The 18,384-nt window shown below is 43.6% G+C and overlaps 2 protein-coding genes across 5 annotated transcripts in view; one reads left to right on the top strand and one right to left on the bottom strand.

Annotated features, from left to right (window-relative positions):
- Positions 1–18,384, bottom strand: part of LOC146679971 (uncharacterized) — a 94,121-nt gene that overhangs the window by 26,580 nt on the left and 49,157 nt on the right. The window lies entirely within an intron of this gene.
- LOC146679974 (vitamin D3 hydroxylase-associated protein-like) lies at positions 3,985–12,580 on the top strand. Its single transcript, XM_085449762.1, has 15 exons — positions 3,985–4,267; positions 4,601–4,714; positions 5,060–5,200; positions 5,540–5,673; positions 5,825–6,031; positions 6,129–6,169; positions 6,295–6,419; positions 6,613–6,738; positions 8,907–9,004; positions 9,239–9,338; positions 9,417–9,460; positions 9,563–9,602; positions 9,678–9,786; positions 10,334–10,479; positions 12,104–12,580. The coding sequence occupies exons 1-15, from the start codon at positions 4,088–4,090 to the stop codon at positions 12,224–12,226; spliced, it is 1,728 nt and encodes a 575-aa protein (XP_085305888.1). The 5' UTR covers positions 3,985–4,087; the 3' UTR covers positions 12,227–12,580.

Here is an 18,384-nt window from a genome sequence, read left to right as displayed (position 1 = left end):
GGAGGGGGAAGTAATAAATATGAAATAATGTATTTATGATGATTCCATTTGTTTCACTATCCACTCTGTGCAGGGCAAAGCTTATTACATCTTTAAACTGTAGAGATACAATCATTTTACTGCTGTAAAATCCAACTTTTGTCTTATTTAAAATATAAATCTAATATAATCTGCTTCTTAATGTATGTTTTTTAAAATACAGCTTGTGTTTTTTAATATATTATAATTATAATAATTATTATGTGGACATGCATATTAGATCGTTTTTTAGTGAAATATAATCCCTCCAGAAAGGCAGGAAATGCCCAGAAACTTACTCTAAAACTAAATATGTTCTAAATACTTTAAAACTAAATATGTTCTAAATACTTTAAAACTAAATATGTTCCCTAAAACGGTGACAGAGCTACAGACCCATGACAGCCTTACACAGGTAGCCAGCAGCTATGACCAGCACTACCTGTGCAGTTAATAAAAGGACAGGTAATGTTTGTCGCGCTGTTGCACACACAGCACGCTCGTTTGTTTCAGTTCGTCAGTTGCAACAAGACAGCTTACCAACGTGTACGTAATAAGCTAATACTCCTGGGTGCTACACACTACAGTGTACGCTGTACACCTACTTACTGGTTTTGTCGCATCAGTCTGTGTCTCTGAGTTAACTTGTGTTTCTCCTACAGCTCCGGACCGCAAAAAATGCGCGTGCTCTTTGTGAGCTCGTTCCCGGCTCGTAACCAGCGCGTTCTGCCGTCGAGGGCGATCATTGGTTAATAGTGATCATGTGACTGATGCAAGCCAGATCCTTTTATTTAGCAAAACTGTGATTAATAGTTAAATATTATTGTTGAGGGGCACAGAAAGGACTCCGCACGCACACACACATAAAAAAATAAAGAAAAATTTTTTAAAAGTTGCCTCAACAAAAGGGCACTTTGGGCACTCATCAGGAAAGGGGCGGGTGCTCAAGCCCCTCTAGCCCCCCCTCTGCACGTCCCTGGTCTACGTTAACAACAGATACTGTAACCCTGGACACGTCTCCGTTAAAGTTTCGGTATGCCGTCCGGACCTGGAGCTGCTAGCTGTTAGCTTGCGGCCATATTATCTACCTCGGGAGTTCAGTCATGTGATCTGTGTGTGTGTTTACATCCCTCCGAGGGCTGACTCAACAGCTGCCTGTGAGAAAATACACACAGTCACAGCAAGACTTCAGACACAAAACCCCGAGGCTTTCATTATTATATCTGGAGACTTTAATCATGCCACACTGGATTCTACTCTGGCTGCTTTTCACCAGTTTGTGAATTGTCCCACAAGGAGCAACAAGACAATTGACCTACTGTATGCTAATGTGAGAGATGCATACAGAGCCACCCCCCTCCCCCCACTAGGGAAGTCAGACCACAACCTGGTTTACCTACAGCCACAATACACACCCCTCGTCCAAAGGCAGCCGGTCACAACGCGCTCCATCCGGAGATGGACCCCAGAAAAGGAGGATGCTCTGAGAGACTGCTATGACACCACAGACTGGGATGTGCTTCTGAGCCCACATGGTGAGGACATAGAGGGGGCGACACACTGTCTTACAGACTACCTCAACTTTTGTGTGGACACAGTCGCCCCTGCTAAGACGGTACGGTGTTATCCTAATAACAAACCGTGGGTAACACAGGAAGTCAAAGCTGTCCTCAACATTAAGAAGAAGGCTTTCAGGAGCAAAGTGAAGGAGGAGATGAAAGCAGCACAGCAGGAGGTGAAACGCTGCCTGAGGGAAGCAAAGGACACCTACAGGAGGAAGGTGGAGCAGAAGTTGGAGAGGAACAATATGAGGGAGGTCTGGAATGGTGTGAAAACCATCACAGGCCACAACACCAAGAAAAGTACAGTGGGGGGGACTGTGGAGAAGGCAAACGAAAGAAACAGGTTTTGACCAGCCCACAACCCCCACCCTCACCCTCACCTTTACTACAGAGTCCTCTCCCCACTCTCCTACCTCCCTCGCTTCCCCCCTTCCTGACACTATGACACCCCCCTCCTCCAATCCCTCTCTCAGCAGCAAGACATCTCCCCCCCCCCCCCCCCCCCCCTCCCAAACATCTCCCAGTGTCACAGTGGATCAGGTCAGGAGACAACTGAGGAAGCTTCGCCCCAGAAAGGCAGCAGGCCCAGACAAGGTATGTCCTAGGATGCTAAAGGCATGTGCTGCTGAACTTGGGGAGCCGCTACAACGAGTCTTCAATCTCAGTCTGCGACTGGGGAGAGTGCCCGCCCTATGGAAGACATCCTGCATCGTCCCGGTCCCCAAAAGGAACCGGCCCAATGAGCTGAATGACTTCCGAACGGTGGCACTGACGTCACATCTTATGAAGACTCTAGAGCGGCTCTTCCTCAACCTCCTCCGACCACAGGTACAACATGCCCAGGACCCACTACAGTTTGCATACAAGGCGGATGTCGGAGTGGAGGATGCCATCCTGTACCTCCTGCACAGAGCCCACTCACACCTGGATGGGGGAAAAGGCACGGTCAGGATCCTGTTTCTTGACTTTTCCAGTGCCTTTAATACCATCCAGCCCTGTATGCTTCAGGAAAAACTGAACAGGATGGAGGTGGACCCCTGCCTGGTGGCTTGGATCTCCGACTACCTCACCGACAGACCACAGTACGTCAGGCTGAAGGACATCACGTCGGACACTGTGGTCAGCAGCACAGGAGCACCACAGGGAACTGTGCTGTCCCCTCTTCTCTTCACCCTGTACACCTCTGACTTCTGCTACAACTCTGAATTATGCCACATTCAGAAGTTTGCAGATGACACAGCCATCATGGGGTGTATCTGGGATGATCAGGAAGAGGAGTACAGGAGCCTGGTGAGGAACTTTGTTGCATGGAGTCACACAAACCACCTGCAACTCAACACCTCAAAGACTAAGGAACTGGTTGTGGACTTCGGGAGGTCTAGAGCAGGTCCACTGCCGGTTCAGATAGAGGGGGAGGAGGTGTAGGTGGTCAACACGTACAAGTACCTCGGGCTGTGGGTGGACAACAAACTGGATTGGTCATGCAACACAGAGCACCTGTATAAAAAAGCCCAAAGCCGACTGTACTTCCTCAGGAGGCTGAGGTCTTTTAACATCTGCAGGAAGCTCCTGTGGATGTTTTACCAGTCAGTGGTTGCTGGAGTACTTTTCTATGCTGTGGTGTGCTGGGGGAGCAGCACAGCAAAGGAGGACTCATCCAGGCTGGAGAAACTGATCAGGAAGGCTGGCTCTGTGGTCGGCATGAAGCTGGACACTCTGGTGACAGTGGCAGAGAAAAGGACATTAAAGAAACTGATGGACATTATGAACAATGCTGGGCATCCTCTGCACACGGCCATTAACAACCAGAAGAGTCTGTTCAGTGACAGGTTGCTTCTCCCCAAGACAAGAACTAACAGACTTAAAAACTCCTTTGTCCCACACGCCATCAGACTGTTTAACTCCTCTCTGGAGGGGAGAGGGAGGGGAAACAGGGGGACAAGGGAGGGGGGAACAACTAAGCTGTAGTGCCTCTTCACCTCACTGTGCAATACCTTTTGTGCAATACTTTTGTTAATAGTCAATGGTGCAATAGACTCCATACTTGAAATGTGCAATTCACTTGTATTTTCATTTTTATTCCTATTTATCCCCTTCGTATATTTTATTTATATATGTCTCTGTATTTATATGTGTGTGTGTGTGTATATAATATTCTGTAACTGTAACTTCTGTCGGTGCTGTGCTTTTGGAAACCGAATTTCCCAGAGGAACCCACCCGAGGGATTAATAAAGTTTTATCTTATCTTATCTTATCTTATCTCTTATCATATTAGTTGTTGGTGGCTACTGGTTAATGAGTAACTAAAAAAGGCTTTTTGTCTGTCCTGAAGTTAATCAACCCTACATGCTCACCACGCCCACTTTAGTTCACAGCTAAAACAAGGCAAGCCTGTCGCATTTAAACAGCTGTGTGTTAGGATCATGTGGCATTTAAACCAATTTGCAGCCCCAGGACAAAGACGAAAATCACGCAGAACACTGAACCGTTTATTAAGAGAGTGAAGATGGACAACTGGACAGCGGCTCTGCTCACTGGTGTTGCCTGCATTGTGGGATACCTGGTTGTGCGGGTGAAAAAGATCAACAGCCTCCGACAGGCAGAGGAAAAGATACAGAGAGCCAGAAACAGGAGAGACGAGAGCTTGCAGCGGGCAGAGCAGGCGGTGCTCCGGTACAAACAGTCGGTGAGAGTTCAGAGCTTTGGGGATTTTTCTAGTTTCTCTTTATCGATAATCTCAGCTAATGATCTGCTTTTAGTTTAACCTGGCAGAGGTGTAGTTATTAAATACCAAAATACTGGCACTTTGCAATGTCTCCATGCTTGAGCATGAAAATGAAAGTTATGACTGTGCAAACCGTTTAAGTGCAGTGAACTCATTGCTGTGTTTGAGAAAGTTTGTAAAAAAAAAGTGGAAGGAAGAATCCTGAATCTGTACATGGATGTGGTTCCGTCTCTTTGTTGCAGCCTTTAAAAGAAATAATAACATAATGATTCTGTGTGGGTCTGTGTCTCCTAGCATCCGACAACTGACTCTGCTTTCATCCTGACGCTCTCCCTGTCTGAGCTGACACAGCAGCTGAACGAAGGTTTACTGCGCCCCGAGGATGTGCTTTACTCTTACATGGAAAAGGTTCAATATCCAGCATGACACAAATCTTTCATAATAGATCAAATACAGCAAAAGTCATTTTTAAACAAGTAATCATTTAAATTACTCAGACTTATCTTAATGTTGTTTATTTTTGACATTACTCCTACTTACAACTCACTGCTTTTTAGTTCTTTTTACACAGAATTGTCTTATTACAGTTAAAGTTTAGACACACTGGATAATAATATTCATATAAGCAACACAGACTGATGTGTCAAGTAATGTTTGTGTTTCCAACAAGAGTTTAATATTTTACAAAGATTAAAATCCCTTTAGGTGAATAAGTTAATCTCAAACTGTCTGTGCTTGTTTCCTTTCCAACAGACTCTGGCTGTAAACCAAAAGCTGAACTGCTGCACTGAAATTTTGCTGGAGAGTTTGGACCAGCTGACAACTGTTGGCTCCAACAAGGATGGTCTCTTGTACGGAGTTCCAGTTAGCGTCAAAGAAAATATTACATTTAAGGTATTACAAAGGTTATGCAATGCAAATTTCAGTTACAGTTAATAATAATAATAATGGATTGGATTTATATAGCGCTTTTCAAGGCACCCAAAGCGCTTTACAATTCCACTATTCATTCACTCTCACATTCACACACTGGTGGAAGCAAGCTACAGTTGTAGCCACAGATGCCCTGGGGGATCGAACTGGCGACCTTCCGGTTGCAGATGACCGTGGCTCAGGGGGTTGGGAGTATTGAAGTATTTCCCATCAGTATTTATAAGTATGATACAGTGTTCTCGAGCATCATAGCTCAGGTATTTGATGTAACATTATCATCTTTGTTTTTTCCAACACTAGAATCATGACTGTTCTTGTGGTGTGGTCATTAACCTGGACCAGCCTGCTGAAAAGGACAGTGTGCTCGTTCAAGTCCTGAAGAAACAAGGAGCTATTCCCTTTGTGAGAACCAACTTGCCTCAAGCTCTTTTAAAGTACATCTTTTATCAGTTACTCACATAAAAATCTACAGCACATTTAAAACTGAGTGCATGTGTTAAGTTGCCTTTGTCCATTCCAAATGTGCAAATAATGAAAATATGAATGAAAATAATATGCAGAGACTCATTAACTGTCTGTTGACAGCTATGACTGCAGTAATCCTATCTACGGGCAGACTGTGAACCCTCATAACCCCCAGAAGACCTCTGGAGGTTCATCTGGTGGGGAGGGGGCTCTCATTGGGGGAGGGGGCTCTCTGCTTGGTATAGGCACTGATATAGGTGGCAGTATCCGTATTCCTGCATCCTTCTGTGGAATCTGTGGTTTCAAACCAACTGCAGGTCGGCTCAGGTGGGTCTCATTCAGTCAGTTTCCTGGAAATTTATTACACATTGAGTTACACTGAGTTAAACTCTTGTCTTTGTTAACACTTTTGTGTAATGATTAGTTTACAGGGCCTGCGTCCAATTTATCGAGGGCAAAAGTCGGGTAAGAAACATATGTACTTTACATATAAAGTAAATGTAGTTACATAACCACTGTATAGCAATATTTCACAGACACAAACTGTCTCAAATATTTGAGTCACTGCTTTATATTTCGTATGAAACTAGTGTCGTCATCTCCTGGACCCATGGCAAGAGATGTGGACAGCCTGGCTCTGTGCATGCAGGCACTTCTTTGTGACCACATGTTTTCTTTGGACCCCACTGTTCCACCATTACCTTTTAACATGGAGGTGTGTCCTGTACTGTGAGGTTCATATAATCTGTTAATGATTATTCTTTTGGTTAAAAACTACAAATTAAACCGATACATAGTTGTCCTAATCCTTCACTTTATATTACGCTTTACAGGCTGTAATCTTAAACTTCGCAAAAACATCTGATTATATTTAATTGACTCAGGAAATGAAAATTCTTCACCCTTAGATATACAGAAGCTCCAGACCTCTAAGGATCGGTTATTTGGAAAGCAATGGCTACACGCATCCATCTCCAAGCATGGCCCGAGGCGTCAGAGAGGTCAAAGCTCTGCTAGAGCAAGCAGGGCACACAGTAAGACGTCACCACACACACTATGATCACTGTCAAGCCACGTATGTGATTTACGGCTGTGCGATATCACCAAAATCTCATATCCCAATATAGGACATTTTTCATCCTGATAACAATAGATATCACAAAACAGGGCATTTTCTGTAAATTCTGTAAATCTCGGGCAACTCGACTTGCGTGAAGTATTTTCAGCTTGGCGTTGTGTACCTGGAGTCGAGTACTTTGAGCCATGCATGAAGTTATACATTTTTAAACATAAGTTGTGACAGGGGCTCCAATTTCTATTTGTATGTATTTATTACATGGCGTGCTGCGGGGAAAAGCCTGTTCTAATGTTTGAGTCTAAAGTTTATTTTGAGCACCTGACGACTCTTTTTTGCTTCCCATCCATAAACTCGCTCCATACGCTTTCACATGATTCTTGTGTAGGTGGTAGAAGAAGTTTGTCGTGTTTGAGTCTGTGGTGGTGAGTGGTTTGCAGCGTAATTTGCATAGTACAGTTTTCCGCTCCGCGTCAGTCCTTTCATAACCAAACCATGTCCATGCTTCAGAGGTAATAAGGTCCTTGATTTATTTTGACTGGTCCTTCCATTTGGAGCTACCTGGTGTTGCCTCATTTTCACTGGCTAAGCTGGTATTCTCTGTGTCCCGATGAAAAAATATTGCTGTAAACAGTTTATTTTGCGACACCATGCCAAACGATAGCATATAATTTGAAATGATAGATGTTTTCATAAAGTCATCTGATATACACTGAACAAAAATATAAACGCAACACCTTTGTTACTGCTCCCATTCCCCATGGGATGGACGTAGAGACCTAAAATTCATTCCAGATACACAATATAACCATCCCTCCCAAACAGTGGTCACAAATCAGTCCAAATGTGTGGTAGTGGGCACATCTGCTATATTGAGATAATCCATCCCACCTCACAGGTGTGCCACATCAGGATGCTGATCTGACATCATGAGTAGTGCACAGGTGTACCTCAGACTGCCCACAACAAAAGGCCACCCTGGAATGTGCAGTTTTGTCTCACAGCAAAATCCCACAGATGCCACATGCAATGAGGGAGCGTGCAATTGGCATGCTGACAGCAGGAATGTCAACCAGATCTGTCGCCCGTGCATTGAATGTTCATTTCTCAACCATAAGCCGTCTCCACAGGCGTTTCAGAGAATATGGCAGCACATCCAACCGGCCTCACAACCGCAGACCTCGTGTAACCACACCAGCCCAGGACCTCCACATCCAGCAGGTTCACCTCCAAGATCGTCTGAGACCAGCCACCCAGACAGCTGCTGGAACAATTGGTTTGCACAACCAAACAATTTCTGCACAAACTGTCAGAAACCGTCTCAGGGACGCTCAACTGCATGCCCGTCGTCCTCATCGGGGTCTTGACCTGACTCCAGCTCGTCGCTGTAACAGACTTGTGTGGGCAAATGCTCACATTCGATGGCGTCTGGCACGTTGGAGAGGTGTGCGCTTCACGGATGAATCATGGTTCACATTGTTCAGGGCAGATGGCAGCTGAGAATGTCCCAGTTCTTGCATGGCCAGCATACTCACTGGACATGTCACCCATTGAGCATGTTCGGGATGTGCTTGACCGGCGTATACGACAGCATGTACCAGTTCCCACGAATATCCAACAACCTCGCACAGCCATTGAAGTGGAGTGGACCAACATTCCACAGGCCACAATTGACAATCTGATAGACTCCATGCGACGATGTGTTGCACTGCATGAGGCAAATGGTGGTCACACCAGATACTGACCGGTTCTGGGTCCCCAGACCCCCAATAGTGCAAAAAACTGCACATTCCAGGGTGGCCTTTTGTTGTGGGCAGTCTGAGGAACACCTGTGCACTACTCATGATGTCAGATCAGCATCCTGATGTGGCACACCTGTGAGGTGGGATGGATTATCTCAATATAGCAGATGTGCCCACTACCACACATTTGGACTGATTTGTGACCACTGTTTGGGAGGGATGGTTATATTGTGTATCTGGAATGAATTTTAGGTCTCTACGTCCATCCCATGGGGAATGGGAGCAGTAACAAAGGTGTTGCGTTTATATTTTTGTTGAGTGTATTTCGACATATCGCATAGCCCTACGAGTCATAGGTCATTAATCCTGTCATTTTTGCCTTTAGCTCGTCCCTTACTGTCCACTGAAGATGGATCAAATTATCCCTGAACTATTTTTAAAGGGTTTATTTGCAGATGGAGCTACCACCCTGCTACAAAAACTGTGAGTTGTTCCATTTAATAAGTCAGTTAGTACCATTTGTTTTCTAAACTTAAATCATCTAACATTTTGAGATTTTGTTTCTTTTTAGTTCTAACCACTAAACATCACCATGCTGCCATTGTCTTTACGAGCAACATGGGGTTGTGGTTCTTTTTGAAACCATTACAGTAATTCTCAGTTCAGTGTCTCTGAACAGACTGTTTTCTCCTGTGCCAATGATCTCTTTCATTTTAGGGAAGGGGGACCTGTGGACCCTTGTCTGGAGCCTCAGGTTTTTCCTTATGGCTTTCCCAAGTGGTTGAAGAAAACCATTTCATTCTTGCTCAAACCCGTGGTGAGTCCTTGGTTTAACAGTTAACTTCACAGTTCAGTCTGATAAAACATTTATAATGATGCTGATTTTTTTTGGCAGTTTCCTCGTCTTTCTGCCAACTTTGATGCTCTTTGTGGAGTTGGGTGAGAAAGTATCCTTGAAATTCTTCATTTGTGCTTGAATCGTTTCTTTGTTACATTTCCATGTGCTAGGAATTATATCCAAACGTTCTGCTTCATTTTTAGATCTGTTCCAGAGCTGTGGAAGCAACATGCTGCTGTTGAGGTACTGTCAGCTGGTGATGCATGGTCACGTATGAAAGTCTGAAGGAGAAATTGAGATTTCCTGTGTTTTCTTTAGGACTACATTCAAGAGACAATAGCACATTGGAGGAGCTGCAACATTGATGTGCTGCTGTGTCCTGTGACTGGACCAGCCTACAACTTCTTATACTGTGGCAAAATTTTAAGTATGGCTGATTATGATAGCTGTAAACTATAAAAGGCAAAAGATTGCAGGGACTAAGAAAACAACCGCTTTATTTTTCCAGTTTAATTTTTATTGTGTTTAGTACTTCTATTTGTAAATGAAGTTTAGCTAAAGGTGTAATTCATGTTGTAGTGGATTAAGAGAGTTTCCTCACTGGGGAACCGGATACATATAAGAAACAAAACAGAATGACAGTGTACAAAACAGTTACATGTTACAATACAAGAGTGTGACAGGACTTAAAAAAGTGAAGAAAAGAGACATTTCATCAAAGATGAGGACGACTGCTTTTGTCTACTGCTGGGAAAACTGGGCATTACAGGACAGAGTGCAGCACAGTAAGAGTCATGAAACTGTCTCCAGACATTACTTGATTAAAAGGTAACCTGGATTACAACATCTGGATAAAGAGCAAAGCAAAGGCATTACTGCATTAACTAAATTATATTTAAATTAAACAATAATTGCATTTGTAAAGGCTAAGAATGGTGTTTATGTTTCTTTATTTTTGTTTTCTACACTTTCAGCTGCTGCCAGCTACACGATGCTCTACAATCTCCTTACCTTTCCTGCGGGTGTAGTCACTGTTTCCACAGTGACCACAAAGGATGAGGAGGAACTCAAGCACTATAAGGGCTGTTATCAGGACATGTGGGACAAACTCTTCAAAGAGGTAGGCAACATGTACCAGTGAGATAAGACTGAGTGAGAACATAGAGCCAGATTTACTAACACGTTGTGTCAGGACAAAACTGGGTTTTAGCATTAAAAAGGCATAAAGTAGATTTTTGTAAAGAAAGTGCAGTAAGAGTAAAATTAGTGCTGCATATCGATGTTGATTCAGTTTTATCGCAGACATCCAGAAATATTATAATTCTGATCATTTATCAGTACATATTCCTATTGTTATATCTATGTATAAAAACAAAGCTGACACATGTGAGACTTTATTAGAAGTGTAAGCATCACAGCAGATGCCTTTGTGTCAAAGTAACTGAGGATAAAATACAGAGAATGTGAATCAGATTTTCCTGGCCTGTCTTTTTATAGCAGATAAATGCCTTCAAAATATTGTGCAGTAGATTAAAAACTGTTGCAGTTGTTTCTGTTCTGGACGTTTTCACTGTAACTTAACGCTTGTTCTTTTCTGCAATTTAAAATAAAAGTAATGTTTATATCCACGTTGTAGACTGTGTCACTATTTTCGCCCTGCGGCATATGAATTGAAATCAGCTGATTGTATCTCATGTGCAAGTGCAACCGATAAGCAAGATCGATAGCTAATCAGACTAACCATTCCAAGGAACTGACTACCAAACCACTTAATGCTAAATTTATTCAATGAAGTCAGAGGTGACTTGTAACCTTCAAGCTAAACGAGTCACACAATGCCAGCGGCAACAAAACTGCTTCCAGCTCTTCAGTTTCACAGCCTGTGCAATAGGGTTCAAAGAGAAACGGCCTAAAAATGGAGAAACAGGGAGGAGGACAGCACTGATCCTCAGAAGAATCAGACCTTTGAAGGACATCATACTAAACAATGTATTTATGTTGATAAAAGTTATTAAGTAAAAGTGTGCTTTTAAAGTTTTATTATACTCCACTTAAACAGTTATAATTCCAGGATCATGAACAGCACACGGTTTTCAGCACATCAGCTGTGCTCCAACACCATTACTTATTACTGGTGGGTCTACACAAATTCAGCTGCATGCACTTTGACAATACGTGAGATCACAGATGTACACGCGTACACATAAATCTGGTGTCTTAGACTCAGTGTCAGGCTAGCTTTTCATGCAGCAACAACAAGTCAGGAGCCCCTGATGTAAAGTCTAAAATACAGATACATTTATTTTTTGTATACTTGTGAATGTGCGTCAGTGTACTTTAATGTGGTTTCAATCAGCTGCTGTAGCACATCTGTCTCGGGCTATGTAGAGCTCATCGTTTGATGTTCCCTATTACTCATCTGTGCATGTTGAAGTAATAATAAACATTACTTGCTTGAATCTAATTTTTCCCTTAGTATCAGTTTTATCTTGTAATAACTAAATTAAGAAATGCAATTTTTTTTCTGTGGAATGTTATTTAAAAATGTGATGTATTACTCTGGACATTCACTTCAATTCTATGTACTTAACATGACTTTACACAGAACCAAGAACTGAACCAGATCAGTCTATTGCGGCTCCAATATTTATAGAGTTTCTTTTTATCACAGTAGGTGGATGAAGGAGACTGTGGTGCGTTCAGCTGCTGAGCATTAAGTGACAGGAGTGTGTTTTTGTGTTCAGGCAGTGACTGGTGGTGAGGGTCTACCTGTGGCGGTTCAGTGTGTTGCTCTGCCGTGGCAGGATGAGCTCTGCCTGCGCTTCATGAAGGAAGTGGAACAACTGGTCAAAGAAAGCAAGAAATAAAGCTGCTTTCTTTGTCAGTCTCACAGGAGAGGCTGCAGACTTGAGAGGAAACATGTTAACTTGAGTATTTCCTGTAATAATGAGCTAATGGTGTCATAAATGGAATATTCTCTGCACTACAAGCTTAATCTGGGCACTTTCTGGGGTTTTTTGGCTGTTTGCTAAAGGTTAAATAAAAATTAACTGGCAAAATTATGCATTTATGTTTTTTGTTCTTATATTTTAAAGGCGGGTCTTTTATATTGTCTTGCTATCACCATTGTTATCATGATCATTTATCCACTTTTAGGAACCTGCAGTCAAAACGCTTCATCTTTTGGTGTATTTATTAAAGCATTGGATGATCAAAAATCAGCACATACATGGATCTCTTCTGTTCAGAAAACTACAGTGTGTCCGAAAGTCTCCTTCTATTTCAATCGCATCGCTATAAGTGCAGTGTTAATTTCTGCCGATAAGTTCCACTTTGTTCTTACTGTTTGCTACGGTCCTGCCGTATCACGAGTCCGAGGAGCACTAGGCATGTTTTTCTCCATGAGTGCGGGGGAATAGCGATCTCCAGACGTGTGCGTTCCTGTGCAAATGTGAGTCAAAATCCCTCCAGTTCTACGAGTCCATTCCCACTTATAGCACGGGCTGTACTTTGACGTTAATTACAGGGGGTTTATGCTAGGAGATTTATCGAGATTGATAGAGGCATGTGACTTACCACCGTAGCATTTGTTGCGGGTTGGATCTGTGCACCGCAGTTGGGTTATTTAGCCACTAGAGGGCACTGAAGACCATGTAATTGCTGACCTTTCCTAATTTGGGGGCATTAGGTCTTTTCTGTTGCCTGAGATATGCAGATATTCTTGTTTCCTGCCTGTTCAAATGGGATTGTGGGACTTTCTTATGTCAGAGCATTCAGCTGATTATTTGTGTTACAGTTCATTATATTGGCATGATGTTGGGAAGTGACGATTGTTGTTTACATGTGAAAATTGTTTCTCCTTGTTTCTTGTTATTCAGAACCACACGTCTGTCCACCCCTCCCACATTCGTTAAGTATGCCTACTGTTGAGCTGCTGTTAACTTCCATTAAAGTATATCCGGACATCACTCTCTGTGCCCCACTCTCTGACCGGAGTTTAAGTCCTGAGGGAGCTATCATCCCAGCATCCCAGAAATAACTCTCTAACATACAGTCTGCAAGCAGTCAACTTCCAAAAGAGAGTAAACTATCTTAGCAGTTATAGAAAGATTTACATGAGAATGTGCATCTGTCTGATTGGTTGAAAGAATGACACAGGGAAAGAGCCGTGGTTAAGAATTGGCACTCCCTGATTTGTTCTCCTGATAGTCTTTCCACGTGGCAACAGTCATTGGCTTACAGTGAAAGATCTCACTTGACAGAGTGCCCCGTGTGAGAAAACACCTTACCTCAGTTGTTATCAGGGATGTTTTATTGTCATGCTGATATCAGCTTTAACCGACACAATAAATTCTCTCTTTCTTATTGCAGAGAACGCTGTTAACGCTGTTTGAGACGACCAGGCCCTCAGCTGCCACACCACTTCCACCCGCCCCCAGCACTGGCACACTAACACTCAGGGAGCACCAAGTGAGGTGTGTTCTAAGGTCAGTGAATCCCAGGAAGGCGGCAGGTCCTGATGGAATACATGGAAAGGTTCTCAGAGCATGTGCTGACGAACTGACCGGAGTCTTCACTAAAATCTTCAACCTTTCCTTGTCATCAAACACCGTCCCGCCCTGCATCAAAACCTCCACCATCATCCCCATCGCCAAGAAGACAGCTGTGGCCAGCCCAAACGACTACAGGCCTGTTGCACTTACGCCTGTAGTGATGAAGTGCTTTGAGAGGCTGGTCTGTCAGCACATCAGGGCCGGTCTGCCTCCCAGTCTGGACCCCCACCAATTTGCCTACAGGACAAATCGATCCACCGAGGACGCTATCACCATAGCGCTCCACACTGCGCTGAGTCACCTGGAGCACCGAGGAAGCTATGTGAGAATGCTCTTTCTGGACTTTAGCTCAGCATTCAATCATATCATCCCGGAGATCCTGGTCCAGAAACTGTCTCACCTGGGACTCTCCACCTCCATCTGCCTCTGGATCAAGGACTTCCTGACAAATAGACCACAGTCTGTCAGACTCGGCCCCCACCGGTCCAGCACCATCACACTCAGCACCGGGTCTCCACAAGGATGTGTTTTGAGTCCCCTCCTGTTTACGCTCTACACATCCGACTGCTCGTCTCCACGTCAGCGTCTCCACTTTCTGAGAGTGCTCAGGAGGAACAACCTGGAGGAGAGGCTGCTGGTGACATTTTACAGAGCCACCATAGAGAGCATCCTAACGTACGGCATAACAACATGGTATGCAGGGTGCTCAGCTGCGGACAGGAAAGTACTGCAGAGGGTCATTAACACAGCCCAGAAGATCACTGGCTGCTCTCTGCCCAGCCTGGAGGTCACTGCAAACTCTCGGTGGCAATATCATCAAGGACTACTCTCACCCCAGCAATCAACTGTTTGAACTATTACCGTCAGGCCGACAGTACAGGTCACATAAAACCAGGACAAACAGATTCAGGGATAGCTTCTTTCCCAGAGCTATCACCGTAGTAAATAAGCACAAAACAATTGAACCTGCTTAGCTATACCATACCGTCACTGCCATTATATTATGCTGCTATTCATACTGTCATTATATTAATGCTGCTATCCTGTATATATCATACTTACTATTGTTTGAGTACTTGCGATTGTTTTATTGTACTTTTTATATTTTACATTTATATTTATTATTGAATCTTGCACCAAGGGAGTGGCACTCCAATTTCGTTGTACTCTGTACAATGACAATAAAGGCTATTCTATTCTACAAAAAATATAGAAGTATAAAAGGACATCTTAACCATACATGAAAATATTTCTCCCTAACACCATCCATTTCATGTAATAAAGCATGAAAAGGCACTAAAAGCCTGAAAACTAGAAGCATGTCAATATTAGGCAAAGGGACAGTGCTAGTACAAGTTTGAAAATATTGAAAATTAACATTAAACGATAGGTATCGAAAATAATCTGCACAAAACACACCTATATCTCTTTGCTCTAAGCTGTCTGTAACATTCGTTTTATGTATTTTACTAAAGTCAAGTCAGTTGTATTTGTACAGGCTAAAGTCATGTGTGTTTAAATTGCTTCACAGCTAATGTTTAAAAAATAAGCTCACTAACATATAAAACAGAAACTCTGTGTGTGTGCGTGTGTGCGTGTGTGTGTGCGTGTGTGTGTGTGTGTGTGTGTGTGTGTATTTTAGTTAATGAATGGCAATGAGCAATCTGTGTTGCAACATCTATGTCCTGAATGTGCAGCAACTTATAGATACTAATCTTCAGAAAAAAGGTTTTGAGGTCAAGGTAGCTGGTGCAACCCAGTTTATTTTTTAAATATAGTTAGCATACCATGATATTCACCCAACAGCATATGTTTCAAATTATTTTGGATGGAATTATATTATAAAAATGATAAATTACTCTTTCTGGACTTTAAAGTGGGCTAATTTCCTGTTAACTGCTCCTTCCTGATAGTTAACATGTTCCCTGACAGCACTCACTGAATTACTTTGAACTGAAATTATTGTAAAATAATAATAAGAAACCCCCAACTTATTTTCATTGATGGTGATATGAGTTAGTACATAGTACATTTGCTTTTGTGTCGTATGTCATTCATTATGTAAACTTTTGGGAAAATATTTTTTTAATTTCATCATAAATAAATAATGAAAATGTTGCATTCTGAGCAGAAGATGATACAAAACTGAGAAGGCTGACAGAAAGAGTTCTATTTGCCAGGCCTAATATGATGAACCACATCCCCTAAAATCAAGAGAGTCACAAGCTCAAACTGAGTAAAAACAACAGAGACAGAGAGGTCAGAGTCAGAAGCTGTATGAGAGCCCTGGTGGTGACATCCTTTACTATAAAAAAGCTCAGAAAATGATTGCACATATTAGCAGAAACTTCCAAACAGACATTCAATGGAGTATTAAGAACAGCCTCAATGGTTTTAAATAACACAAGTGGGTTATGACTGTTGGAAGAAATAATATTTGCAAAGTATTCCCTTTTTGCCTCTTTGGCAGTGTTCTAGTAGCAATTCCAGCAGTCTTAGAGTTTGAAATAATATCTAGAGCCACAGATTCCAAGATAGTTTGACAGCAAGAATAAGACCAGGAATTAAGGTCTTCTGTATCAGAGGAGACAAAGTCAGAAGGGCCACAGGGCTGATTAAAAGCAACAGAAAAATGCGTGGCAGTGGAGGGGTTAATAACCCGACAGTGCAGAGCGGCAGCGCGAGATTTAACTGCAGTATGTGTAAAAGCAACATTGAATAACACAGGCATATGATCTGAGAGCACAGAGTCACAGATCTCCAGGTTAGTGACAGGCAGACCACATGAAAGAACAAGGTCCAGTGTGTGTCCGTGCTCATGTGTAGGGCCTGGCACGGACTATACCAGGTTAAAAGAGTCAAAAGGCCCAAAAAGTCCTTTACCAGTGGTTTATCAGGACAACACACGTATATTAAAATTGCCAGCAATAAGAACATGATCATAGTTGGGCATAATCCCAGCTGGAAAAAATGGAAGTCGTTTATGAAGTTCTTGTTTTATTTCCATGCAATAGATGAGGCGCAGAAAACCGGGTTTGTGTGACTCACCTCAAGCGAGGTAAGTTCGAAGCTGGAGAATGAAGGCTTCAGAAAACACTGCTTACATTTGTCATCTTTTTTGTAAATAGCCGCTGTGCCTCCACCTCCGCCTGACGTCCGTGGCGAGTTAAAATAGCAGCAATCCACTGGTAGAAGTTCAGACAGAGCACTGGACTCGCCACCACTCAGCTACGTCTCAGTCACACACAGGAAATCCAGATCACGGGAACCGAAAAAGTCCAGAAGATCAAAAGTGTCGTTCAAAAGCGATCTGTCACTCACCAGGCCAATCCTGGCAGGAGCAGGAGCAGGAGCTGGAGCTGGAGCTGGAGCAGGAGCAGGAGCAGGAGCTGGAGCTGGAGCAGGAGCTGGAGCAGGAGCAGGAGCTGGAGCTGGAGCAGGAGCAGGAGCAGCAGCTGGAGCTGGAGCTGGAGCTGGAGCAGGAGCAGCAGCTGGAGCTGGAGCTGGAGCAGGAGCAGGAGCAGGAGCAGGAGCAGGAGCAGGAGCAGGAGCTGGAGCAGGAGCAGGAGCTGGAGCTGGAGCTGGAGCTGGAGCAGGAGCAGGAGCTGGAGCTGGAGCAGGAGCAGGAGCTGGAGCAGGAGCTGGAGCAGGAGCAGGAGCTGGAGCTGGAGCTGGAGCTGGAGCAGGAGCTGGAGCAGGAGCAGGAGCTGGAGCTGGAGCTGGAGCTGGAGCAGGAGCAGGAGCTGGAGCTGGAGCAGGAGCAGGAGCTGGAGCAGGAGCTGGAGCAGGAGCAGGAGCTGGAGCTGGAGCTGGAGCAGGAGCTGGAGCAGGAGCAGGAGCAGGAGCAGGAGCAGGAGCTGGAGCACGGGCTTCAGCAAGTCGAGAAATCCGACGCAGCGGCCTCAGGTTTCACGGCGGAGGTCATCAAAGCCGACCACGACTAAGCAGATGTTGCCCCCCTGGTGTGACAGGTGCCTGGGAGGGGTGCGATCCTAGATCCTGCAGCTTATAACGGTATACTTTCATTCACGAGTTCACAACAGTCTTATTTCTTCTACTGTGTTACCTATTAGTCATTTTGAGGACTAGTAACCCACCTGTATATTGAAATAAAGAGGCACAGATCATGAACTTGTTTACGTTTCAACTGCAGGATTTATTCTGCAGATTTGCCTCCCAGGGGGGTTTACGCTCCTCCCGGCCGCTATGCGCCACCTAGTGGTATTTTTTAAGTAATGCCATGGAAGATGTAAAGTGTAATTAGAAAATACTGATTTAACACTGAACGATATAACAAAGACCAAATTATAACTGGGGGGTTCCCTTTTTTCCTTGTATGAAGACATAAACTGAACTAACATCCCCATAAGCCTTTTTATCTCTTAACTTTTTAACTATTAGTGTAATCCAGATTTACCAGCCACACATTTCAACTTAAACACAGATGTTAACCTTTTACACAGACATCAAGC

This window comes from Copadichromis virginalis, linkage group LG23 (assembly GCF_057382275.1).
Source record: "Copadichromis virginalis isolate Kocher_CV1m ecotype Utaka linkage group LG23, C_Virginalis_male_GT1.1, whole genome shotgun sequence".
Classification (NCBI taxonomy): domain Eukaryota; kingdom Metazoa; phylum Chordata; class Actinopteri; order Cichliformes; family Cichlidae; genus Copadichromis; species Copadichromis virginalis.
Note: the sequence above shows the minus strand (reverse complement) of the source record. Positions and strands in the feature narration are given on the sequence as shown.